Raw genomic sequence first — 27,525 nt, forward strand, 5'->3', positions numbered from 1 at the left:
CAAATGCTTTACTTGTAATTACAATTTGAAATGTAAGATATATGAAATGTAATTTTTATTATTTTTTATACAAAGGAATACTATACTTAGTCCAATATTGATTCACTTCACCTAATATATTATTTTTATTCATGTTTTATAAAATATACCTTTGGATGTTATTTATTATCTCGCAAATGCTTACAGCAACATGTATGCCTGGTACCTATTTGTTCACAATGATAAATCATGTATATTAGTACGGAAATGAAAGTTATGATTCCAAAAGCTTTAGCTTCTCTGGAGTAGAATATGAATTTGGCTGAAACATCAGATTATCTTGTATTAGTTGTTCGAGTAAAACATATAAGAATTTAGATATTGTGTAAATCTGTCTTAGTTCTAAAATTAACAAACATGGTGATAGTACTCGTATGTAGAAAAATAGTCAGGGTACTACAGTTACGTTTTTTTGTAGTTAAAGCTAAAAGGTTATGGTTTAGCTTATAATTATAAACTTCCACTGTTATGTCTAGAAAGTTAAATTATTTTGGATTACTGAATTGGAGGTAAGATTTATAATAATATACTGTATAAAATTAGAGTCTAAACAAATAAAACATGATTTTGTTTGATTCATGGGCATTCAAGTGAAGTGCTGAATAACATACGAAATATGTGCTTCGAGGTCAAACTGCATTTTTTTTTTGTCAATTCCTGGTATTTGCTTGTGTGTCTATATGTTTTATACATGTATATATTATTGTCTTCAGAGTGGGCTGTGCCTTTCTTAGGACTATACACCACTTACAACTCGAAGCCTCATTTAATTCTATTTTACCTTTGGATACAGAATGTTCAATATTGCTATCTCCAAATTTTCCGATGCTTATGTGTCAGTTTATGTTACGTTTTTTTGTAGTTAAAGCTAAAAGGTTATGGTTTAGCTTATAATTATAAACTTCCACTGTTATGTCTAGAAAGTTAAATTATTTTGGACTACTGAATTGGAGGTAAGATTTATAATAATATACTGTATAAAATTAGAGTCTAAACAAATAAAACATGATTTTGTTTGATTCACGGGCATTCAAGTGAAGTGCTGAATAACATACGAAATATGTGCTTCGAGGTCAAACTGCATTTTTTTTTTGTCAATTCCTGGTATTTGCTTGTGTGTCTATATGTTTTATACATGTATATATTATTGTCTTCAGAGTGGGCTGTGCCTTTCTTACTACTATACACCACTTACAACTCGAAGCCTCATTTAATTCTATTTTACCTTTGGATACAGAATGTTCAATATTGCTATCTCCAAATTTTCCGATGCTTATGTGTCAGTTTATCTGCTTTTCATAGTTTTCTTCATTTGGTTGAAATTTAGTCGCTTTCATAATTGACCTTTTGTTTTTAAAGGAAATCAGTGACCTCATTTTTTGCCGCATATGACGCACTGTATGAAGAAGGAACTGCAACAACTGTATGCAAGGCTCTTGATGAACTTGCAAATTTATCTATACCAGGTAAGATTAATATATTTTCCATCGGAGGGTCTTGATTTCGGCATCTGCAGCTATATTTGTGATTTTTTCTTTGGCATTTACAATATTATGAGATTTATAATGTCTTGTTTCACAGAAGTAGGTTAGCACCTGTACCTACCAACAATACTGCTGCTGCTATCACAATCACCACAAATTATGACTGTTTTTTTTGGTCCTGGTCTCAGTTAGCGTATGGTGTAATTGTAATTATTTTGAAATACAGCTCAATCATTCAAAACTAAGAGTGTGGTTATGAGTTTGTCATAAATCATGTCAACTCTTGCAAACAATTAAACGCTGATTGCTCTGCACCAGGTGATACCATCATCATGGTCATTGGGCTAGATCCCTCTGCACTCCACAATGGCAAAATATTCTTAAGCTGAAGTTATTGTTGCTGCTTATTACCATCACCCCCTTTTTAATTTTTCACTGCCCGATCTTCTCATGTTAGCATACCTTTATTCTACAATGACTTCATCTACTGTGGTAGTTTGATCCATGATTGTTGTGATTAAGATGAAAGTGAAACATGTATATGTGTGTGTGTGTATTTATTACTCATAGTGCTTCATTTCCATAAACCAAAAGTGTGTCATCAAGTCTAAAACTCAGAGTATCTTGGCATGAGTTGTATGTATATTTTTTTGTTATCCTTTATTGAGCAAGAAAAGAAACCTGTTAAATTTTCATGTTCTGTCCAAGGCGTTGAGCACTTGTTTCATAAAACTGAATGGGCAAACTCTATTCCCTCTTAAGCAAGTCAGCAAATTGTTTTTCCCTTGTTAACTTATATCATTTTATTGTTGTCATTATTGTTATAAATCCATTGAAAAACGAGATCCCTGTTTAACTGAAAGCAGAAGCAGAGATTAATTGCTAAAAATTGACTAGAGATTAAACTACATTATATGTGTTACACTTGTATTTCTATTGCTGTATCAGATTATGAAAAACACAGTAGTGTAACAGAATATTTACCAATATATTAGTCAGACATCAAAGACTTATTAAGGGAAAGCCTAAATAAGGATAAACAATTCACCATAATTGCAACCTGATAGTTACCCAGTAAAGAAACCAAGGGCCAAAATTAGCTAATTATAATGGCATATAAAAAGCCGGGTTAACCCCAAAGAACTGAATCAATGAACAATATTAAGACAGTACTGTGGTCGTGTGGCTATGGTTCCCACTCAAACAACCGACACATAATTTTAGTCATATTTCTCCTACTTATAAGATGCGCAGTACTGTCTTAATTTTGTGTTTGATGTCCCTTATAATTTATTTTTGCATCCATATATTGAGCTGTCTTCTCAATGTAATTCGGAGAATAGGAGTATGCCTATATAACATTTATGATTGAGTAGAGGTATTTGTATGCTTATGTAAATAGGCTTTTTGCAGGGTCAAAAGATCATATAAAGATGCAAGGTGAAATTTTAGAAGGTCTCGTGGCCCGCGTTGTGACCCGTGATAGCTCAAAACGTATGAAGAAAGTTCTAAAATATTCAACTCCTCATCTACCGGTGGGAGGTAAGTTACACTATGCTAGTGCTGTCTTTTTATAAATTCGCCATATGCACTTTTTCCCTCTCTAGTTAATGGTATTTATAGTTATTAGCTTATGAAGGAGGAATGTACTTACTATGCTCTATGCTGTATGTTGCAACCTTCAGGTTCCTTGCTGTTACTCCCTCCGTCCCACCTAATTCTTTATAATGGGGTTGGGCACGGAGATTAAGAAAAATTTATATAGTGTGAAAGAGGAAGAAAAACGGGTGAAGTGATGGGACCCATTTATATTTAATTGATAATTGATAGAAGGGGAGAAGTTGATGAAAGTAGTGGGTGAGATTAGTTTTTATATCAAAAATTTACTACTTTTATAAAGTTTTGAAATGTGAAGAATTGATAGGGACATTCCGAAAGGGAAGTGTAAAGAAATGGATGAGACGGAGGGAGTATATAATAGTGCCATAGTATAGGCAACTATAGTCCAATTATGGGACTTTAGTCGGCAAAATTAACGCTCTTCTCATAGGCCTCTGCTATGTTCCTCATCCTTAAGGGGTGTAGAAATTAAATAAAGGCTTGATCCATACAAGAGCTTCCTGAAAAGGCGGCTAATGCAGATTGACGGGTCTTGTTTGATTTGTGCAGTTATGCAAATGCCTCCCTTTTGAGGAAGCCATTTGAAAGGTGTCCTTTTTTTTAATAGTATGTATAAAAACATAAAGTTCTTTTATGAGATAACTTTAAATCTAGAATTGAAAGTTATTGGGATATGGATGATACCAGTCTTGTTTCTGATTAAAATTTTCAAGCGTAAACTATCATTAGCAAGTTTGGGTTTTTGTTTTAGAGTTCCATCCTTCGTCTATATTGTAATTTTTAGAAACCTTGTGCACGAGTTCTGATTTTTATATGTGATGTGATCAGGTTTCTTATTGCCTTATATAGTTACTAGCCGATTGTCTCTATATGAACCTAGTGCGTCTCAAAAACGTCTTTTCAGGAATTACTAGCCTACAAATAATGAAGTTTAATTGTAAACAAGGTTAGAAATTAAATTATTACCTTAAACAGTCATCTAATTACAAGACTCCCTCAACATTTTCACCTTTCTTGTGCGTTGACAGCAAAGTAGCTTCAGTGTCTGATTTGGTTGATCTTGTTTCTGTTATAGAGTTCCTGATTTTTTTAAAGATCGTTTATGTTGTAATTTGAGATTGCGTTGCATTTCAGTTGGCCTTGATCTGGGGCCTAGCCTGCGGGAAATATGTGCTGCAAACAGATCAGATGAAAAGCAGGTAATATTGAGTTTTTTTGTTGTTTATGAAACATATGCAGATATTCTTCTTAATAAGGTTAGAATGTAGACTTACAATACAAACCTGAATACTTGTGTTAAATAATATACTACTCCAGCAAATAAAAACACTCCTTCAGAATGTCGGCACCTCATTTTGCCCCAGCTTTGTTGACTGGTTTGGAAATGGAAGCACAGATGCACACTCTGCAGATGCTGATGAATCATTTATTTCAAAATTCTTACAAGCTAATCCTTCCGATCTTTCCACGACCAAGTTTCAGGTCTGCCTCTAAACTTAATGTCAGTGGTCAAACTATATATAAGTTTTGCGATTTCTTAATGTTTCTGGTCTGCCTCGATTGTTTTGATAGTTTCCATTAAAGATATGTTTCGAACTTCTCTGTCTGGACCTCATCTGCTAAAACTATACTCACCATTAAAAATATGTTTCCAACTCCTCTGCTTGGACTTCAGCTGCTAAAACTTCAACAACTTATGCAGTTGTACCAGAGCTAAAGTCTGGAAAAAGAACATACATTTTATTTTCCTTTTTATTCAACCTTTTGAGCTTTTCGTCTTTATCGGTCTGATGCTAAACTTTCCTGTTATTCAACATTTTTAAGCTTTTCGTCTTTAGTTTGCTCTTCCTAATTAATCTTTGGTGTCTCCTGGCATATTCTTTTTTAGCACAACTTAGTTATATACATGCTCATAAAAATCCACGCGTACCCGAGAACCGTTTCTTATGAACATATTAGTAAACTTGGATCAAGGGACTTGAGGCAAGTACTTGTCCAATTTTGTTGTCATAGTTAAATTGAGTTAACTGCATTTTATGTGCTTTATTGCATTATTAGTACACACAGCCTTTAAAAATTGTTTGATGTAGGCTGTGCAACGGATCTTTCTTTGTCCGGCAATGATAATATAATGCATGTTATATAACTGTTTGCACTTGAACCAGGACATTATTCGTTTAATGAGAGAGAAGCATATTCCTGCTGCTTTCAAATGTTACTATAATTTTCACAAAGCTGAGTCCATGTCCAGTGACAACCTTCATTTTAAAATGGTTATCCACGTACGAAATGACTCAGCTTTTCAGCGTTATCAGAAACAAATGAGGTTGGCTACATGCTTTCAGATATATTGATTTGTCTGCCATCTTACTAGAAAAAATTTGAACACACTTATTCGCCAACTAAAAATACGGATCCAATTATAAATTTTTCCTTTCATGTCCCTTCGATTTGCTGAGTTATCTAACTCTTCCTTTCGCCTCAGGCACAAACCAGGACTGTGGCCACTATATAGAGGTGATGTTTAAATAAAATTTAAGATTGATTCTTCTCTAGTTTTACTGATAATAATTGTGTTTTCATATACGTTGTTAAATCTATGTTCGTATGGTTTCTTCAACAATGTCCCTGAGTATTGAAAACAAATATTTTGACCTGTTTACATCACACTTTTCAAATTGAAAGTTAGGGATAAAAGGACAAATTTCTCACTTCTTTCAATTAGGAAAAGTTGTTACAAAGCTGGTGAAAGATTAAAAGCTTCTTTAGAGGTTTTATGCTAAGCCGGATGTTGATCATGGTTTTCATTATGATGGTTCAGTAGGGCAATTGGAGTTGCACGAAACCCAGATATTGTTCATGGTTTTCATTTTAGAGGTTCAGTAGGACAATTGGTGTTAAATATTAACAAGACAAAATTGGACAGGTCTTCATGTCTGGTGATGTGAAATATAACGGAAAATGCACAATGTTTCTTTATATCTGGTGATGTGATATATAAATCGGAACTGCACAGTGTTTATATAAGGGGTTTAACTTTTATTCACGTTCTCGTTTTGCTTTTTCTATGGTTCTATATGGTGGTCTTTGTGAGGGTGTGTATAGACTACCGAAATTGTGAGACTCTGAAATATGGTATTTTTGATGATAAAGTATAAGTAACAGAAAAGTTAATTTTTTTCTTTTTGTGGAGGATTAGTATTTTCTTTGGTAAATTCTATAAGTTTGTATAACGAGACGGGTAGTGAGAATTTGAACCTATGACCTTTATCACGATGGAGAGTTGCCTTACCATTAGGATAAAGCCTCAACATCAAGGGTTGATATATTTTTCCATGATGAACTAGGAATCCGTAAATATAAGTTTATACTGTTTTTAATTTTCTTTTGACTATTGCATGCTGCATAAGTATTAGCTAAAGACTAGCAAGCAAAAAGTAAATACTATTGTCACCTACTTATGTTGAGTGCCTGATTTATCATACATGGATAATGGCATATCCTCGAAAGCAATTGTTATGTACTGCTATACCGCTTTAATTAATTTGTTACAGCATCTGACATATTTTTGCTTTCCAGGTTTCTTTGCCGACATAAATTTATTCAATTCAAGTAAAGAGAGAGCTTCTCAAATTGCCATAAACAGTGTTGATATGATTGACAATGTCCCTGATAGTAATGACATATCAGGAAAAGGCGGTTTAGCTGATGAAGATGCAAATCTTATGATCAAGTTGAAGTTTCTTACATACAAGGTACATGTGCTTTGATTTTTTTTTTTTTTTTTTAATCTGTTTGTTATTTCCAATTCTTATATTGATTGCAGTCAATAGGGAATATTTCGATTTCCACATGCACTTGGAATAACAAATAAAATGGACAATAAGTGGACCCAAGAAGACAATTAACCTGCCCCGGAAACATCTGCAGCAGGTTTTATAAAAATGCCCGTGCAGGCCTTGAAACACATTTGGTAGATGAATAGGCATGGGAAATGGGTTAGATATGGGCTGAAAATAAGTCCAGTCTCACTTCGGGGATTGTCCTAAATATATCGAATCTCTCCAGCCCGGGATACATAAATATATAACTTAGTACATAACTACATATAGTTAAATATTAAATATTTACTAACTGCTCATACTTATTATGTATTAATCTAAGTATGCAATAACAATTAAGACTATGCATGATACTTTTCTTTTGGGATATACTATTTTTTGGCTCAATAAGTGCCTTTGCCTAATATCTTGTAACACATTACCAGGATAGTAGGTCCAAGCTATCATGTCCAACTGGGTACCCATTTGGTGCCAGAGTTCGAGTAATGTGTTCAATACAAGTCTGTCTTGTTACAATCCCAGTGGGCACAAGCCTACCCTTGCTCAAAGGTGGCAAAGCCCTTGTCTATCAGTGTTGGCTGTTTTTCTAGGATTCCTTTGACGGTCATCTTTGTGTTGTGTAGAATAACCAAATATGAAATAGTTTAAGTTCGTAAATCTGTGTTGAAGATGGAACTTGAAATAGATATGTTATGGAAGGAAAATATTTACCGAGTAATGGAGACAAGTACTTTTTCCATAGAGAGTCTTTTGTTGTAATTAGGACTATGAACACACATATGGATGGCTAGTAGATTGCAATTTAACCCAACATTATATGCGCTTCTTCCTTTCATATTTTAATTTGGCACTTTTCTATTAAGAGTATATTTTTTACTGGTACTGTGATGCAAATACTGATTGCAGATCTTCCTTTTTTAATCCACAGTTGCGAACCTTTCTTATTCGGAATGGTTTGTCAATTCTGTTTAAAGAAGGTCCAGATGCTTACAAGACCTACTACATGCGGTATATTTTTACTTTCTTTATTGCTCTTTGATATGATTGTTATTAGCTGCTGTTGTGCACACTTTTAATGCTGAAAAATGAGTGATCTGTCCTAAGTATGTATTCCAGTTCCCCAAAGTTTATCATGTGTGTTCTGGTTTTACATAAAATATTTTAAAGCCTGGTTGAGCAGGTACTTTGATCAGGGAAATGTGTCACCTTGATTTTTGTTTGTTTTCCTGCACAAAGTATCAACAGTTAATTGGTCTTCGCAATTAATTTTAGTAGAAACATCTTTAATTTTGTTTCAGCCATGTTACAAAGCATTGCCGGTCCTTTTAATTACTCACATCATACACCTATTCGTCCTGGATACATATTTATATTACATAATTACTATTGTACCTTTTTTTGTGAAAGGGGTATATATGATAGATGATTTACATTATCTTGTTGATGGCTATGTGACATTCTAGGCAAATGAGAAAGTGGAATACTTCAGAAGCAAAGCGAGGGGAACTAAGCACGATGCTAGAAGAGTGGTATACCTTAACTTTCAGTTTTTACTCTTACTTTTTACTATATAATACTATTTTATGCCTTCTATCTCTGTTCTGCATGTGATTCATAGGGCATGCTATGCACGAAGGAAGTATGGAAACGAAACGCTATCAGGACCCATGTATCTTACTGAAGTTGAGCCTTTTCTCGAAAATTACGCAAAGCGCAGTAGAAAGAACCGAGCTCTAATAGGTTCCGCCGGAAACTTGGTTAAAGCTGAAGATTTTTTGGCCATAGTTGATAGTGGGGAAAATGAAGTAGGAGAAGTTGAAACAGCCAATCCATCTGTGGTGAAGGACTCTGTTGGAAAAGGCGAGGGTCTGATTGTATTTTTCCCAGGTACCACATTTTAGAAAGCCGGAATTGTGCTAATTATGTATGATCAGTCAAATTTTGTTAAGCAGATTTTAGCTTGGACATATTTCATACTGAAAATACTAGGATCAATATTAATACTGAAAAATACCAGGATTCGTTAAGTTGTGTGGAGTTTGGGGTTGCTCCATTCTAATTTCCTGCGGTAAAATACAGTTATATATAACCTTTTTTACTACTGGCAGGTCTAATCTATTATGAACATGGACTGAATATAAAATTATTCACTCTAGTTGAGGGTCAAGGAAATAAATACCACAGTTTGGGAATGTTTTGACCAAAATCCAACAATTCGAAAACTGGTCCTAAAATTCACATGTAATACTCGTCTGGTTAATAACGTGTCACACCTTCCAGACAGACATAATGTTATTATGACATCGCTAGTGATGTAGTGTCCTGGCCTAGAGAGAGATTTTTGACTAGAGGTCTATTTTGAGTGACCCGGATATATTTTGTTCAGACCCATTCTGGAAGTGTTTAGTTATCAAGTCTTCAGTTTGTAATTTTGCAAATTCCTAAGCTACTTCACTTCTCTCTTCCTAACTTTCTTCTCTTTTTTTCTGACTCTGACATATGTTCGTACTATATGTATGTAGTCTTTTTAATGCTCTTTCTGGTCTCTATTTCATCTTTTTTCTTCTCATAATAGTTGGCTGCCATGCCTTTATAGTCTGTTATTATTAAATTAGAGCATAATATTATGATGTAATTTGTTGATCACATAATTTCTGATTGTAGTTTATATTTTAGGGTGGTGATATATGCAAACCCTAAAGTTAATTGTGCACACCCTGGAGTTATTTTGGACTTAATTACCCTTATCCTATTTCCATCAAATTATTTTTTTAATCACATAATTTCTTGTGCTAAAGTTCTGTTCTGTTGTTGGTTTAACAAACTGGATATCTACAAAGTTCTGTGTAAGTTGCACAAATCATCTTATTTAGCTATATTTCAATCTACATTTCCTAAATTTACGAGTCATGTTTCGATTTTGCCATTTTTAAAGACCAAAATTATAAAGCCTAATATCTCTTGTCAACAAATTTCTAAAGAATTAATTAACATACAAACTCTTATAAATTTATAAGCTAATATTGATAATTAATCTCTGAAAAGAATACTCTTTCTTCTATTATTTTACTGCTTTATATAAAGTTAAATAGTTATTATTTCTTCTTCTACAGTATGTAGTATTTATAGTTGGAGGATTGATTTTGTACTCTATTGATGTTGGCCTCAACTGGACAACTGAAAGAAAACAAAAGCGATACTAACATATATAACTATAATATTGATGTATAATTAATATTTATAAAAAAATTAAGTGAACAACGGTAACAGAAGAGGGTAATAATTTAGTCTAAAACAAAATCAAGATGTGCATATATAAATTTAGGGTCTACATATATCACTGTCCTAATTACGTGTTGTCATTTTCATTATATTATATAATCGTGCCAGTCATCATACTTTTGGATAATACAGATTAGTCCCTTTATTCCAATGTTCAAATCAATCAGTCCACCACTGTAGGGGCAACTCAGTCAATTCACCATAAGAACAGTTAGCGGAAACACGTGGAACTTGTGTTGAAAAAGAAAATTAAAAAGAAGGAAAGGAAAAGGATTAGGCAGGCAACTGGTGGTTGTTATTGTTCTTCTCATGAAAAAAATTTACAAAACAAAAAACACTAAAGAAAATGTTATATACAACACAGTTTCATTACTAAATCTGGAATTGGCACGGAAGCACTATGTACAAGTAATGCACATAATTCCATTACTTGAGAAGAGCCATTTTATACTATCACTAAGGACGTATAATCAGAAAGTTTGGTAATTGGGTCGGGTTAGTCTGTGCGTAAATGGGCTGGGTTAATTAGATAAGTTAAAATAGTAACATCTCATATCAGTTTATAAGCTTTATTATATATCTGCAATATACATAATAGGATGGTAAATGCCCATATTTTCACATGGTCCTTATCGACATGGCGTCCTCAATTTGTTAAGAAGTATCTAGCACTATGACACTGTAACAATAATGGACAGAAGTGACTCGTAGATATGGATTTAGTAGCCAGCACAAGGCATGAGGTCTATACAAGTCTGTCATGAATACAAAAATCGCACATGCTTTTCTGGGTCAAGAGCAGCAGCACTCTATTCATTGGGGTGACTCTTACGCATAAGTGGATTAGTGTAATGCACATGACACCCGTAAAATATTTTATGTAGACCACGCAATGCACAATTTTTTCCTTTATAAATAAGATTCATTAAAATATAAAATACTAATTATCAAGTTACTATAGAATATTATATGTAATTATGTGCCGATATGCTGCATTTGGAGTAGTCGTGAGGTGTAGTCTCTTTGGGATTTACACTGACATATTATGCTTTCAATTTTAGCTTGATAAGAGTTTGAGTTGGATTGGTTTGATGCAGATTTTTTGTAACACATTATAGATTTTCCTACAGGAATACCGGGTTGTGGGAAATCTGCTCTTTGTAAGGAAATTTTATGTTCCACAGGGAAACTTTGGGATGGGCTTCCAGTGCATAGCTTAATGGGTGATCTTACTAAAGGTAAACAATTTCTGTCAAAGTCAAATATGATATGTTTGCCTGCAGTGAATTTTTAAATTAAAGTCTACTGATGTTGTTACTGAGTTTTGTCATCAAATAGCAAGTGGGTAGGGTTTGGTGGGTGTGTAGTTATAGTACGACGAGAAACAAATGATAAAATCGTCTTCATTTTATTGAGGTTTTTAGGCATATTCTAGGAAGTATTACCAGAGTACTATTATTCCAATAAATAGCAAGTGGGTAGGGTTTGGTGGGTGTGTAGTTATAGTACGACGAGAAACAAATGATAAAATTGTCTTCATTTTATTGAGGTTTTTAGGCATATTCTAGGAAGTATTACCAGAGTACTATTATTTTTGTAGACTCACTTAGTTTTCGACTTATACTGAATTTTTAATTGACTACTTAAAACCAATGGTTTCGAATTCTTAAATTCATCTAAAAATTCATCAGGCATCGTATTAGTGCCCAAGTACCTAAGTAATATATGTTTGGGATTTGATTTTGTTTTTACAAAAGAAATTGGATCTTAAAACTGTTGAGTTTCTCTTGCTTTTCTCTTTTGGAGCTACTAGGATTGGATTCTAGAGTTAGTTTTATTCTTTTAGTTGGAGTTTTGGCTATTTAATTGATCAGAGTTTGCGTGTAGTATAGTAATTGATATTCTGAAGGCTTGTTAATATCGAGTATTGGTGCAAAGGTCTGGAATACTGACCCTGACATGGAATTTTGTACTAAACTCTGATGGTGTATGATACAGAACTTGATCATGCTGTTGGTAGATAACTGCAAATAAGACACTAAAGTTTAGCTAAATTATTTTTAGTTTAGTAGCTCTGCAATATAGTGAAACCTTTGTTAGCCAGACTGTTCAGATTCACCTTGAAAACATTTAGCAGTCCAGGGGAAAGGAGTTAATGGCCTTTGGTTGATATTTTTGTCAGGAGAAGGCCCCAGGCTGTTTTTCCGTATTTGATTTATTGGTAATTGGAAATTCCAAAAAAAATCAGATACTGTAAATGGCATCTAAATGGAACACTTATCAATCCAAAAATATGGATATTCAAGGGAGGTGTGTTCAATTATAAAATCACTTTATCTGCTTCCCTCCTACCCTTATGGTGCAGGGAGATGGTCGTCTAATTAATATAATGCTTCAAAATGGATTTTATGACAGATAATCCAAATTTAAATCATGATAACAAGTTCTGAATTTTGATCATATATAAATCCCGATGGTCACTTCTGATATCCCATTTTATTCATCGCTCAGTTTTTCTCATGAACCTTCTTTGTGCATGTTGAATGTACTTGTAATAAAAGACCTATTATAAGGATTTTTTTCAAAAAAATTGTACTCTTTTGTTTGTAGTTTAAAGACTTCAGAAAAGCCTAACAACAAATTAAATGTGACAAAGAGAGATCAACTATCATAATTCAAGAATATTCTAATTAAGTCATCATTGTTATTATCACCACCACCACCATCTAAATTTAAGTGTATTTGTATAATTAATTTTGAATATTCTAGTTTTAAATATAGGATCCTATTTATTTATTTATTAGTAACCTAGATAATTGTTAGAATTAGTTTCTTATTGTCTGAGATAAGGTACACTTCTTTTGTAAGGAAATGTAAGCATATTATATATCAGATTATACATTGAAGAATGTTTGATATATCTATGTATTAATTTGAGTTCTTAGAGATATGCATAGAATTTAAATTCCATCCCCTGTTGCTTACCCTTTCTTAATCTTGTCTTGCAACAGCATTAGATTCATGTTTCTTTAAATAGAACCTCTATAAATAGTCAAATTGTTAGGTGGTCGAACTGCAAAAATGTTCTCTTTTTAAATAAGGTTATGCTGATTATTTTGTATTTTTATGGTTCCACATTTGCATGGGTAAATTTGTACGTTTGTCTAATATTGAAAATTATGGTTCTTCCGGAAGTAGAAATTTTTAGCTTCTACTAAAATACTAAAAGTTCTTTTAGTTGGAATTATCAGTCACTAGATTTTTTTTTTTGAAACTATAGGAACAACTCTCTCTCAAAAAATTGCTTGCCCAAATGGGTTTCAAATAAAATTATGCTTTATTGTTCCATTAGTAGATCTGGTGGTACATTCTCTTAAATATCATTTTTAATTATTGCCTATATGTCCTTTGTTTTTAACCGTATAAATTACATCAGGAAACTATTGGAAGAAGGTTGCTGAAGAGCGCAACAGGAACCCTTCTTCTGTTATGCTTGCTGACAAGAATGCACCAACTGTGGAAGTCTGGAGAAGGGTATTATATCTTACCAATATAACTGTAATACGATTTTTGGAAGAATGAGCGATGATGAAACATGAAGGGCTGGTAAAATAAAATCTCACAATAAGTTCATATCCTATCCCGATTTCTCCATGCCAGTTTGGCTGGAATTGTATTAAGCCCCTATGACTTTTAATTGCATATAACACATTAACATGTAATTGCATACATAAAAGCCACAGAAATCCATTGGTACGACCATCCTTAACTTAATATTAGTAATATCGATTGCAATACAAATTAATAGTGGAGCTGGTTTAAGTATTTAGATGTATGCAAAACGTGTGTTCAACTCTTGTTAATATTAATCAAGTCCTTTTTTGTTGAAGTTGAAGTATGTCTTTGTTTTTTATTTGTAATAGGAAGCGCAAATATTTATAGTCCCATATCACACCATTGAGCACATAATAGTCCCATATTTCTTGTCAAAGCACTTAAAATTTATGTTCAGCATATACTAAAAGGCACACTATAAATTGGGATATCTAGATTTTAACACGATCTCAGTGCTCATAGATGAGCTAGGATACGAACTTAAAAAATGTAGCTATTTGAAGGACGTCATTATATGTTGATGATGACAAGAATTTTAAATTGTTAGGCATGAAAATAAGATATGTAGTTATCGAAGGACTTCAATCTCATTTATTACCTTATCCTTATGTTACAACTTGAAACCGCAAGCTGCAGGATAAGATACAAAATATATCTTGTTTTCTCATTTTGTTAAATTATTATCAGTAGAACATATATCATGTTAAACTATAATAATAGTTTACAACATAAAATCTTAAAAGATCTTGCAAGCTTGATGGTGGTTTCTTACTATCTTGTAGATTGAGGGAATATGCTCAAGCACTAAAGCATTTGCTGTTCCAGTTGTGCCTGATTGTGAAGGTTCATCATGATATTTTGGTCACCTTAAATCTTAACTTGTTCGCTTTCTTTTGTTACAACTAATATGACATCACTCTGTACTTTGTTCCACTTTCATCTTCTCTATCATATTTATGTTATAGCTGCTTATGTCTTGTCAAAACACTGGCCCATTGGCCCGCTCAACACACCCTTGGCCTCCATTAAAACCATGATATTTTGAAAACAACCCAATTAATCTTTAGATACTATTAATATTTGGACTGTCGACCTTCTAGTTATGATCGCTATAACAAAATATTAAACATCAAATCATTTTTTAAATCCCCAACTCAAATCTTCTTATATCTTTACAATTATTATAACGATGGTCTGGGTTTGCTTATTAAACGAAGATAATTGCATTAAAGTCAAATTATGACTTGTCACGAGTCACCAGTATCGTGATAAATTAAGCAAGACTCATTTTATACAGGAAAAGTTGAGCAAACACTTGGTCACGAGTATCGTTGTAAATAAAAATAAATTTTATTGTAATTAGTTTCCATTAGAGGGAGCTAAGCCTCTTGTTCACACACATCTTTTGTAGATTAGTATAGAACTACTTTTGTACATTTTTCATTCTCTCTCTAGCATAGTTTGTTACTTCCACGATGCATTCGAAGTTTATTATTTAATAAAAATTAAAGTTTGTATCCAAGGTTTGAATGTTTCTATCACTTTATTATGATTGTCTCGATGATACTCACCTAAAAGCTCTTTATAATCGGCGGGGTTCTTTTTATTCGGTGGGTATGTATTTTGTCTGATACATATATTTTGTGAATTATTTACAATATTATATCTATATCTATGTGAGCACTTTCACCCATCCACACAAGTAGCACAAGAGTTTGTACAGTTAGAATCAGTACAGTTTCCTGTGAGTTAATTTAATTAGTAAATATACACAAAGTATTTTTGTGGTTTTCATATGCAACTTAGTTTGGAAAAATTGGGTATGTTTACTCTGAATAACTATAATTTTATTTGGAAGTAAAATATATGGTTACAAAATAATATGATTTTCGTACTAAATCAATAAAGTTTGTCCTTTAGATATTTTTATCACTTTTATTCAATATATTTAGTTTAATGTATTTTTTTGGATGATTAAAAAAACTATAAATTTGATTCGCCTTTTGTGTGATTTGGCATGTACTTGCTTTTTTACTTGCTTTTGTATTTACGTATGTTCATCCATCTGCCGTTTTCACTAAAGATAATTTTCCTTGAAAGGTTTTCCTGCCAAAAACATGTAAAACTTGTTGAGTAAGAAACACATAAAGTGAGAAAACCACACGAATCTGGAGTGAAGACACCTAGTGACTCAACATCATACTGCATTTAGAAGCCATTAAAATCCTTCACATATATTGATAATAAATCAACTCCCAGAATCATATGGATCCTAACAATATGAACTCTGCTTACATGAAATTGCTTGCATAGACATGTTGTTCTAAATAATTAATAAACAACGTGCACATTATAGATCCCATAAGGTAAAATTCATATTTGTTCGGTCGACTACATCTTTCATTAAAAATTGTTTTTGGCTGAGCGTCACTCCATCATTGAGAAAACATTATATTATATATATAAACACTACCTTAAAACCCATGTCATGCACGGGTGTTCTTTATTATAATTTTTTAATAATTTATATAATTTTAATAAGTGCCATGTCAATAACATTAAAATAAAATATGATAATACATTATGCTTGTATTTTTAGATCTAAATAATATATACAAATATATAATGTATATGTTTACAGGATTTTAATCTTATTTATTAGTATTCTTATAAATATTATAATATAAATATTCTAATATGCTCTTGATGGGATTCGAACCTTAAATCTTTAATAGCATCGTAGATACTGATATATAAAAAATTCAATGCAATGGTTCCAGTCAATTTGAGTAAGTGTACTAACGGTTATAATATATTGTACCGGACTACAAACCAACAACCAAACTTTTGTATGTTTTGCTTTAATAATATAGTCTGTGTGTATATATGTAAGTAATGTATGTATGTGTGTGTGTGTGTATAAATATAAAGAGGTGAAGACAAACTTTAACCTTTATTAAACACTCCCTTCGTCCCATTTTATATGACCCTTTCACTTCACACATTTTTAGGCATGTAAAAGGCATTTTTACATTATTTTTTTTCGTGATTTTTGTTCTATATAAAAATTTGAACTTTAAACTTTCACGCTTGACTGGCTCAGGGTCTCCCAACAAAGTACAATATAAAAATTATGAAAAACAATATTATGTATAAGTATCTCTGTTGTGCGCATTGAAGTACGAGTAAAGATGTCAAATAAATGTATATTGGGATGGAGGTAGTAATAAACTTTGGATAAATGTGGGATAAAATTACACACATATCCATATTTTGTTACCAACTCATCCAAAACCATATTGTACAAAAAAATTACCAAATTGATCTTCTATGTTAATTTATACTTCGCTCCCTCTTTCTCTGATTTATTGTGAGGTTGTGTGTGTTTGCCATATTATTGGCATTTCAACACATGCATAATATAATCGGAAGCAAGTATAGAGTGTGTGATACTGTAATGTGTCGTCTTCATTTACCAATGTGCTATTAAAGTTGGTATTGTTCATCTTTGTTGTCGTTGAAATTAAATCTCACGTGCAATGTATACCATTGCACACCACTCATCGTATAGTAGTTTCCATTTACTGATTTTTTGAATTTTTATTATCTGTTTTATAGATATTTCTGACATTTTCTTAACACCAACTTGTACCTGCATCTATCATTAGAGTTTCCCCCCACAATTTATACTGTTTGAGTGTGTTATACTTCTAGCATCAACCTTAAAGTAAATATTATGGCATTGCAGGAACTGACACAAATCCATACTCCCTTGACGCTTTAGCAGTTTTTATACTTCGTGTGCTTCTCCGTTCTAATCATCCAGTTTGTTCCTACTTCTTTGTTCTGCTAGTCAATGGTTCTCTTAGTTTATATATCTTACTGTTTTGATCTGGTTCACAGGGGAGTCTTGACAAGGCATGTCCAACTGCTGGCTATGTCTTGCTAAAATTTTACCACTTTTATGACGGCCAGGTTAGATGCATCTAAAAAGGAATTCTATGAATTGCTCTAACAAGTGTGATTACCTAATTTTCTATTCAAGTTTGCAGGATCGCAAAGTGTTTGAGGCTGAGCTTATAGAATGTTTCGGCTCTATTGTGAAGATGCCTCTATTGAAGCCTAATAGGTCAGAATATTTTTCATTTTAGATTTATATGTCAAAGTTGCACATGCCTAATCTATTTGGGTGCGTTAGTTTTCCTTTTAATTTGGAAGACGCCAAAGTGAGCCCGATCTTTTGATGTTTGGGCCTTCAGGGATGGGGGTCAATCTTTAGTGGAAGTATTGATAATTCTTTCAGAGCCCATTATTCTATCATGTTTTCTTCTTATTTGGTCCCCTAAGCTTCTTGTTACTTTATCCGTAAACCCTCTATCCATATCTCATCTACTGCTGCAAATATTTATGTCTATTAGTACTTCATAAAATTATTTGATGCAAACTGTTTCTGGATGAAATTTTAAAACTGTATAACATTGGGAAAGGGAGAAAATCTTCAAATCATGTTTATGCATCGAAATCATGGACTTAATATTTTTAGACATGTAAAAACTAAAAGAGTGTATGTTGGGACGACTTTGCACGAAAGAATAATTCAAAAAATTTATTGTTTTTTTATTATTCTCTCTGAAAGATTGTTGTGCTTATATGGTGTGTACAAGAACTGTCTTACTCTATATACATATAATATACCTGGTAGTGAAAAATAAGATACAAAAATATATAGGACAACAATCAATTATATACAAGAGAGGCTGTTGCAAAAATTGTATTGCTATGAGGATAGGTTGCAATATCTCACAAGTCATCTAAAAAATAGAAAGATGCTCAAATCTTAAAAGAAACTAATAAATGTGAAGCATCGGACAAGAAGAGGGATGAAAAATAAGTTGTGATTATGTTCTGTAAAAAAAATATTAATAGCAGTCTGGAGGTAGGAAAAATGAGCTATCTTCTAAAATGATATACGAGGATGATAAAGTAGGCTACTAATGACATAAAGTACTGGATATAGTGTTTGGATGAGTTGAGGCTCCAACATGTAAGAGTAAGTGGCAACATGTGAAATCCTTATTGAATTGCAACCGTATCTGTTTCACCAAGCAGATAGTTTACAGAACAAAACTTCAAGCTCTATTTGTTGCATTCTTTTACCTTCTTCTAGGATCAAGAAGTCCGTGTTCCTGTATATTTTGAGATTTCTGAATTTGTAGTTAAGGCATGGTTACCTGTATGAGTTGCCTTGTCTTGGAAGCTATTCATATTAAATTCTCCCTGGACAAGGTACATATATTCGTATAGTTGTGCTTAAAGCTTTACTTTTTTCCATTTTATTTTCTCCACATGAAGGAGTCCTTTACCTGAATCTGTGACGTCCATTCTGGAGGAGGGGATAGACCTGTTCAGGCTTCATTCTATCAAACATAGAAGGTTGGTACTAGCCTGCTTGTCAAGTTTCGATTAAAATTTACCCCAGAAAAGGTAGTCACAGTGTCATGTGTAGACTATATGAATGTTTTATCTTATGTAGCGAACCTTCCATTTTTCTTTGCATAAAGAAGCTTACTGAAAGCGTACTTTACCTGGGGCCATTTTGCGTTATATTATATAACTTATCACGTAGAATAAGCTAAGACATTTTTTGGTCATTTGTGTAAAAAGTATAAGTAGCTTCATAGTGACTTCTAGAATTGTGATAAAATGGAAGTAGTTGATTATTTCAGATGCTTATTTAAAATTTGTAATTTGACTTAATAAAATAAGTATATCCTTTTTGAATGAAATTTATGGTAATTCTTTTTTGTTTTGTTATATACTACACTATTTAAGTTATGTTATTAATAAAATTGTCCGAATAGGTATATAACTTGCAAGTTTGAAAATTACTTCTGCTTATAAGTTATGTCGTAATTTCAAGTAATTTTTTTACATACATGAAATACAAGACTCGTTTTTTCAAGATTGTAGGCTCTATTTTTCCTGCTATATATGATCTTGATCCAATTAATGCCAATGTAATGGGTATGGTTGTGGTCAGCCGAGAAGTTGAATCAATAACATTCAAATTACTAGATTAACCTGAAGATTTATCAGGGATTGTAATAATTTATGACATCAAATGATTACAAAATCAACAACAAATATTTTGGAATGTGAAGTTATTTTCTGAGGCTTTCTATCTGTCCTGCAGATTGGATTCCAGCAAAGGAACATACGCACAACAATGGGCTAAATGGGAGAAGAAGTTGCGGGATATTATATATATAAATGCTGAGTATCTCAATTCAGTTCAGGTCTTCCATTCTTCTCATAAGTCTTAAGATTCTTTAAACTAATAAACCATTTTATCCACGATTTTGTATTCATGGATCAACAAAGGTCAGTATTTGGAGTATAGCCAATAGTTTCTAGGTAATTGAGATATATATTTTTAAATGAATGTTTGCTGGAAAAGTATGAATATTAAATACCTTCAACTGGATAACCAACTTGGCTTCACGTGAAAAACAGCCTTAATGTATGCTGACATTTTTACTTGTAGAGCCAACTACTCATTCTTCTGGTTTCAATAATAAAACGAACAGGAAACAGAAAAAACACAACTTCCCTTCCACCCAACAAAATTTTGGTAACTCGGGCACCCATAGTCTTATTATCACCTCCTCCCGCTGGAGCATCCTGCTCTATTACTTATCCCATAACAGAAACTTATAATAAACTTGTTTTACTGCTCTATTATGAGCTGTTACGCATCGTGCTGAAATTTCAAACATGAGTATCTACTCTGTTTTCCAGGTTCCAATTGATTGCGCAGTAAAACAAGTATTGAAACAATTAGGAACTCTTGCAAAGGGAGATTACTCTAGGCCAAGACCTATTACAGCAAAAAGAAAAGCAGGAAGCATCATATTTGCAGCAGTTAATATCCCTGTCACTGAATTACAAGGTCTTCTTCATAAAGTAAGTAATGGTTTGCTACATACTATAAATGATGTTTTGCCAACTTGCTAAATAATTGCCTTCTATATAATATTATGAAGCTCCATATATATATATATGTATACATATATTATGTACATTACCAAACTCGTGGAAGCAGTTTATAAAATTAAACGTTTTTCTTAAATCTTTTAACTTGAAGAATAAACATCATGGTAATAACTATGCAGATAGTTAGGGTACTGAATCTTAGAGATCAAGCTACTTGGTTAATTGTTTGTATTTTTACCTTGGTTTCTTGGTGGAGAATATTTCTGTTTTTAGATTATTAGAGAGGAAATTTTATCTGTTTTAGTTTTCGTAATGCGGAGCAGCAGTTTTATATGCTTTTAAGGACAATTATTTCTAGGATTATATGCTAATACATTGATCTAGACTTTGATGGGTGCATAATATTTGTATAGCTGGCTGAGAAGAATTCTGAATTTGATGCCTTTTTAAAAGACAAGAATGTAGATAGGACCCTTAAACAGGCTCATTTGACTCTTGCTCACAAGCAAAATCATGGAGTTACAGCTGTAGCCAGCTATGCATCCGTTTTGCATCAAAATGTCCCGGTGGAGATGACTGCTCTTTTCTTCTCGGATAGATGGGCTGCTATGGAAGCTCATCCTGGTTCTGTTGATGGTGAGGAGGTAAAGTCGAAGAATATGTGGCCTCACATCACATTGTGGACTGCTAAAGGGGCTGCAGCAAAGGAATCCAGCACTTTGCCGCAATTGTTTTTTAAAGGGAGGGCTACTCTAATCGAGATCGATCCACCTGTGACTGTAGTTGGCACAATAGAGTTTCACTAAATTAAACTATATATTTTAGTAACACATTAACACACTGAACTCTTTTTGTCATGGTTTCCATAGTAATCATGGTAAGTACATTTTTCCCCATGTTAGTCAAGTACAGTTCTCCTTACGAAAGTATTGACCATAAGTTTATATTTTCTTATGGACAACGAAGATACTTCTGCCGTACCAAAGCAATGAGAAGTTTAATAACGAATGTATATCTACTTAGATATATAAGTTTATATTTAGATGTATACATGCATGGTTTATTTTTTGTTATGTATTGGACTAGAATGCCTCCTTTGCTCTTCATTTTTGTTCCAATAGATATTAGGCTTAAATAATTTCAGGCGCTTCTGGAAATCTTTTTATCTTCACCACCGAGAAAAAGAAAATGTCAACGACTTGATATTAAACTACTAGAGGAAGGTACCAGTACCACTAACAATGCTATATAGCTCCCGCAAATCACTTTTTACTTATAACATATTTCCGTGCTGTGATTACTTTGAATCTCATACATGGTAAATTGTGGCCATTGGGCACAGCTGTGCATAAATTTGTGAATCAGAGCAGAGTTAAATATGATCACTATCGGTCTTGAAATTTCTAAGGGGTGTTTGGATGGTTGGTGGGAACAAAAATCGAGAATGAGAATGATGGATATAGGAATGGGGGTTACGGGAATTGGTAACCACGTGGAAGGAATAATTTATCTCAAAGAAGGAACGAGATTCCCATTCCACAAAAATAAATTTTGCTAATCCAAACACAATATATGGATATGATGTTCTGATTCTCGTTAAGCGGACTCATTAACCATGAACCATACGCTCCCAAGTGTTGTATTCTTCATCTTTCCCGTGGGAGGGGTTAAGGGAGACCGTCTTTTAATTCCCAGATAACCTTCTTCATATCAGATAATTAGGTGGATGAATTTTCCAAATGGTAGATTATGTTGAAGTTGGGTTTGAATACCTCTATGTTCAGTACTTCAGTCCTATGAATGCCTATGAATTAAATGTATTATAAAAAGAAAATGTCAAAGATATCAAATTTGGTTTAAAAATGGATAAAAATAATACGTATTGTATGGTTATCAGTTAAATTCAAATAATTATAATAATGACCCTGTTTATATATTAATCTTTTCAATTAAATTATTTCAAACTGTTAAGTCATTGATCTCAATCATTTTATGATAGATTTTGTACCAAATTGATATGAGCATCATTTCTCTTGAGAAAACAATTTGTTTATAGTATTTTTTCTGTAAAGCAAAGCAAAGGGTTGAACTTGAATATTGTACTTAAGTTTGTAGCGGTATAAGATCTAAACTTAAGCTGGGGACTACTGGGAGCTCTTTCAGCTATGAAGATTTCTCGATTTCCCCCAAATTTTGGGGCTAATCATCTTCTTACAAAATCTCTAAAATCCCTTAATCTCTGTTTAACCCATCTCCTCATCTTCCTAATCTTCACACTCAGTGTCAATTCCTACAAAATTTCACCTAATTTTCGCCAAATCCCATATTCTAAGCACTGCAACGACGTCGTTGCAGAGACCCCTTCTCTTCACCTCACCAACCTCACTCTTGATTTACCCACCGCCATTTTCGCCGGCGGGGCCGAAATTTTCGGCCACCGGAATGGCTTTTTGGCGGGAAAGGGGGCGAGCGGGTCGGCTTGGTTTCGAACTCATTTTGTGTATGATACAACAAATGATCATGTATTTATGTTTGAGGGGCGATTGGGGTTGAAGGGTATGCGTGATCATGGTGCTTTTAGGAGGCAATTGAGGATGGTTAGTTATCGGGCTCCGAAAATCCCGGTTAGGCGTAGTCAAGCTGTGTTTCAGCTACATGGGTTTTGGAATGCTGATTCTGGGAAGGTGTGTATGGTTGGTTCTGGTGTTGGTTATTTACGCAATGTTAATGTTGTTTTGAATCTTGATTATCTGAATGTTTCGAGTATTTTTAATAGTTTTGTTAATGGCACGTTGCGGAATTTGGGTAATGTGGGTGATAAGAATTATTTTAAAGGGATTGAGATATTGGGTGTTTCGATGAGGGGGTATGATTTTATGTTGGTTGAGAGGGAGAAAGTAAGTGCGGTTTTTAGTGAATATGATGATTTGGGAAATGTTTCTCTTGGTTTCGAGACTAGTAGGGAGGTGTGTTCACTGGTTTCTGGTAGTAGAGTTGAATTGGTTTATTCGGATGATTGTGGTGCTGGTAACTGTAATGTTCTTGGTGGCGGTAGTGGGGTTGTACCGGTTTTTATGGTCTTTGATGAGGTTGAGTGTATGGAGGATGGGAGAGTTAGGTATTTGTTAAGGTTGTTGAACTCTAGTCGCAGTACTTTTAACTCACCATTTGATCCTAGTACGACACTCGTTGCTGAAGGTGTGTGGGATGGGGTTAAAAAACGAATGGACTTGGTTGCTTGTCGGATTATTAATGCTACAGGGTCTTTAAGTATGGGTTCAGTTGGGGACTGTTCCATAAGGTTGATCTTGAGAGTGCCTGCTACATTTTCATTGAGAGAAAGGAGTGTCATTGTTGGCCAGATGTGGACTAACAAAATGGTGAATGAGTCAGGTTATTTTGGTAGAGTCTCCTTTAGGAGCCAAGAGAATCGACAGCCAAGACTTGGTGCTTTAAAATATAAGTATGGTGAATATCAAAATCTCGCCTGTCTAAAGAAGATCAAAACAAGAAGAAAAAGAAAGACTTACCCTGATGGGTATTCGTCTGATATGAGATTTGACATGACAGTGAGAAATAAGGAGGGTCATACAGCATGGGGTTATTCATCTCCATTATCTGTTGGTGACAAATTTTATGAGCAACATCAACTTGTCAGTGACCAAACAAAATATGTGGTTGATGGGAATGGGAGTAGTTTGATGAATATTAGTTATGTGCTAAACTTCAAGAATAGTCCCAACTTTATGTTGGGTGCTGAAGCTCCTTTGACACCTTCTGTAGTCATCTCGGCTGAAGGAGTATATGATGCGAATACTGGAATGTTATGTATGATAGGCTGTAGGCATCTTTACTCATACAATGGGATAAAGACTAATAATTCTTTAGATTGTCAAATTGTCGTTACCGCTGCATACCCTCCGTTGAATGCAAGGAATGGTGGCAACGTGAAGGGAATTATTAAAAGCACTAGGAGCAAGGCAGACCCTCTACACTTTAATAGTCTTGAGTTTCACTCGAGTTCTGTTTACACTTACGGAGCTAAACAATCATTATGGAGAATGGATCTGGAGATCACGATGGTTCTATTTTCCAATACACTTGCTTGTATTTTTGTTGGTTTGCAGTTGTTTCATGTGTATAAGCATCCGGATGTGCTTCCTTTTATTTCAATCGTGATGCTTGTTATTCTCACATTGGCACACATGATTCCACTTTTGTTGAATTTTGAAGCCATGTTCGTGTCGAATCATATGCGGCAGACTCTTTTTAGGGGAAGTGATGGATGGCTTGAGGTAAATGAGGTGTTAGTGAGGGTGATAACAATGGTAGCTTTCCTGATGGAGTTCCGTCTTCTCCAACTAACCTGGTCTGCTAGAATTGAGGAAGAAAGCCTAAAGAATTTATGGGTTTCTGATAAAAAAGTTCTTTATTTATCTATACCACTGTACATTGGTGGTGGATTAATTGCTTGGTTTGTCCATCTGTTGACAAAGCCTTCCATAAACAACATGTTTCTGGTGCTTGAACCTGCCAACAGCACACAAATATCTCTACTGGGAGAACTGAAGTCATTTGCTGGCTTGGTTCGGGATGTTGTTTTGCTTCCCCAAATAATTTTCAACTTATTCTGCGACTCTAGTGTAAAAGCTCTCGCCCCTTCCTTCTACGTGGGGATGCCACTACTTCGTCTGTTACCTCATGCATATGATCTTTACAGGACTCAAAGTTCTTCCTGGTCCTTCACTTATATATACGCCAATCCTAGAATGGATTATTTTTCAACAGTTTGGGATATTAGTATATGTTGCTTGGGTGTGGTCTTTGTTTTCATCATTTTCTTGCAGCAGCAGTTTGGTGGCCGTTTCTTCCTTCCCCGGAGCTACAGAGAGAATTATTTGTATGAAAAAGTCCCTGCAACTGGAACTAAGTAGATCAAGAGGAGGAAGTATATGAAATTTCTCACTTGCATACTCTTCCTTCTCCTTGTAGCTCTTCTTTAAGATCTTTTTAAGCATACGAGGGGCTTTATTTGGATGTCATCAGGGAGGTTTTGTGAGGAAATGTTCTTCTTTTGCCGGTGCCTTGTATAAATATAAATATAAAAAATATATATGATAATTATATGCATGCTATTGGTTTCTTGTCTACCCAATTGTCTAATTCTCTGATGTAGAAATTCTTAGAGCTGTTCACGAACCGAGCCGAGCCGAGTTTTGACCGAACCGAGCCGAGCTTTAATTTTTTTTCTGACGAGCCGAGCCGAGCTTTTTAATCGAACAAAAATTGTGTTCAAGCTCGGTTCGTTAACTAACGAGCCGAACACGAGCTTGTTCGCGAACAAATACGAGCCGAGCCGAGTCGAGTCGAGTCGAGCCGAGCCAGAAAAAAAATAAGGACAAACCGCTAGTTGACTCTTAAAATAGCTAACCTAATAATTTCAATTTTTTTGAAACTTTGTTTATATCACTAAAATGTATATATGTTAACATCCATACAGTTGGATCGGTAAAAAATATTTTTTAAAATATTGAAACACTAAATTAGGATTAAACACTAGTTAGCGGTACTAGTCAAACTTCTACTTGCCTGTTAAAAACCAAATAAAATTATTATTTCCTAAAATTTTGTTTACATCACTAAAATATATATATATATTATGTTGAATTCTGAGTCCAATAACATATATAAATTATAAAAAAACCCCGAAAATATTACATTTTTTCGAGCTTTAACGAGCCGAACTCGAGCCGAACGAGCTCGAGCCGAGCTCGAGCCGAACATACTAAAAGCTCGGCTCGAGCTCGTTTACTTAACGAACAATTTTTTGTGTTCGAGCTCGAGCTCGTTAACTTAACGAGCCGAGCCGAACGAGCTCTTAACGAGCCGAGCTCGAGCTTGTTCGCGAACAGCTCGGTTCGTTAAACAGCCCTAGAAATTCTCGTACCTCTGCAGTACTCAGAAATATACTTAATACATCTCAATAGATATAATTACTGGTATTTGTGCCCGCTACGCATGGGCGTTAACTTTCAATATTTTTCATCGTATAATATTTAATAAATATTCAATATATAAGTTTTAGCTCTGATCAATTTTATTTATACTTCGATTTGGTCATGTTGCAATTGTTGCTTTTTGTTTAGTAATTTCACTGATTTTTTTCAAATTTTTTTTGAAATTAAGATTAATGGATATGAACTTTTTTTTTTATTGGATAAGGGAATCAAATACTTGCAAGTTGACCCTTTTACCGAAGATTTTAATTTTGATGGGAGAAATGCTAGTTTTTAGTACATTGAGGGTCGTCATTTTAAAGTTGGGTAAGGCTAGAAACCCAAAATCTATCCCCAACTCACGTGGCATGCAAACATACGGCTGATTTTGGTTGAATGGTTTACGTGAATACGTAGTCTTATTACTTATTAGCATGAGTGTAACTAATTATTTGAAAATAAATTTTAGAGTACTTGACATTTTCTTTCAAAATTTACTGAAGTCAAATCATGTCTTTAGTTTTACTTGAATTGATTACTTTGTCATTATTATTTCTAAAATTGGTTATATTTTTTTTTTCCTACTATCAATCCTTTTAGATTCTTTTTTAACTATTTAATTAAGTTTATAGACTTCTCATGCATAGGGCAAAT

General features: G+C 33.7%; 2 protein-coding genes across 6 annotated transcripts in view; both read left to right on the plus strand.

Moving 5' to 3' along the window:
- LOC108196246 (tRNA ligase 1) overlaps window positions 1–21,923 on the plus strand; it is a 34,504-nt gene extending 12,581 nt beyond the window's left edge. For 4 of the 5 annotated variants that reach the window (XM_017363440.2, XM_017363441.2, XM_064081080.1 and 1 more), the window contains 20 exons: window positions 1,399–1,505; window positions 2,937–3,065; window positions 4,278–4,342; window positions 4,461–4,625; window positions 5,309–5,469; window positions 5,629–5,660; window positions 6,723–6,898; window positions 7,914–7,993; window positions 8,449–8,514; window positions 8,604–8,872; window positions 11,398–11,505; window positions 13,704–13,801; window positions 14,665–14,725; window positions 17,631–17,707; window positions 17,786–17,857; window positions 17,935–18,011; window positions 19,235–19,315; window positions 20,076–20,178; window positions 20,681–20,845; window positions 21,289–21,923. In XM_017363440.2, the coding sequence (XP_017218929.1) occupies window positions 1,399–1,505; window positions 2,937–3,065; window positions 4,278–4,342; window positions 4,461–4,625; window positions 5,309–5,469; window positions 5,629–5,660; window positions 6,723–6,898; window positions 7,914–7,993; window positions 8,449–8,514; window positions 8,604–8,872; window positions 11,398–11,505; window positions 13,704–13,801; window positions 14,665–14,725; window positions 17,631–17,707; window positions 17,786–17,857; window positions 17,935–18,011; window positions 19,235–19,315; window positions 20,076–20,178; window positions 20,681–20,845; window positions 21,289–21,681 (2,485 nt within the window). In that variant the 3' untranslated portion in view covers window positions 21,682–21,923. The remainder of the gene's footprint in view (window positions 1–1,398; window positions 1,506–2,936; window positions 3,066–4,277; window positions 4,343–4,460; window positions 4,626–5,308; window positions 5,470–5,628; window positions 5,661–6,722; window positions 6,899–7,913; window positions 7,994–8,448; window positions 8,515–8,603; window positions 8,873–11,397; window positions 11,506–13,703; window positions 13,802–14,664; window positions 14,726–17,630; window positions 17,708–17,785; window positions 17,858–17,934; window positions 18,012–19,234; window positions 19,316–20,075; window positions 20,179–20,680; window positions 20,846–21,288) is intronic. The other variant, XM_064081079.1, reaches the window with a different exon arrangement.
- Window positions 21,924–22,861: 938 nt separating this feature from the next.
- Window positions 22,862–26,025, plus strand: LOC108196696 (uncharacterized). Its single transcript, XM_017364099.2, has one exon. It carries the CDS (start codon window positions 23,041–23,043, stop codon window positions 25,807–25,809), a length of 2,769 nt encoding a protein of 922 aa, XP_017219588.1. The 5' UTR covers window positions 22,862–23,040; the 3' UTR covers window positions 25,810–26,025.
- The last annotated feature ends 1,500 nt before the right edge of the window (window positions 26,026–27,525 follow it).

Source organism: Daucus carota, chromosome 7, assembly GCF_001625215.2.
Source record: "Daucus carota subsp. sativus chromosome 7, DH1 v3.0, whole genome shotgun sequence".
Lineage (NCBI taxonomy): Eukaryota > Viridiplantae > Streptophyta > Magnoliopsida > Apiales > Apiaceae > Daucus > Daucus carota.

Excerpts from the sequence above, each read along its gene's own strand:
- LOC108196696 (XM_017364099.2), top strand. The coding sequence starts at position 23,041 with ATGAAGATTTCTCGATTTCCCCCAAATTTTGGGGCTAATCATCTTCTT.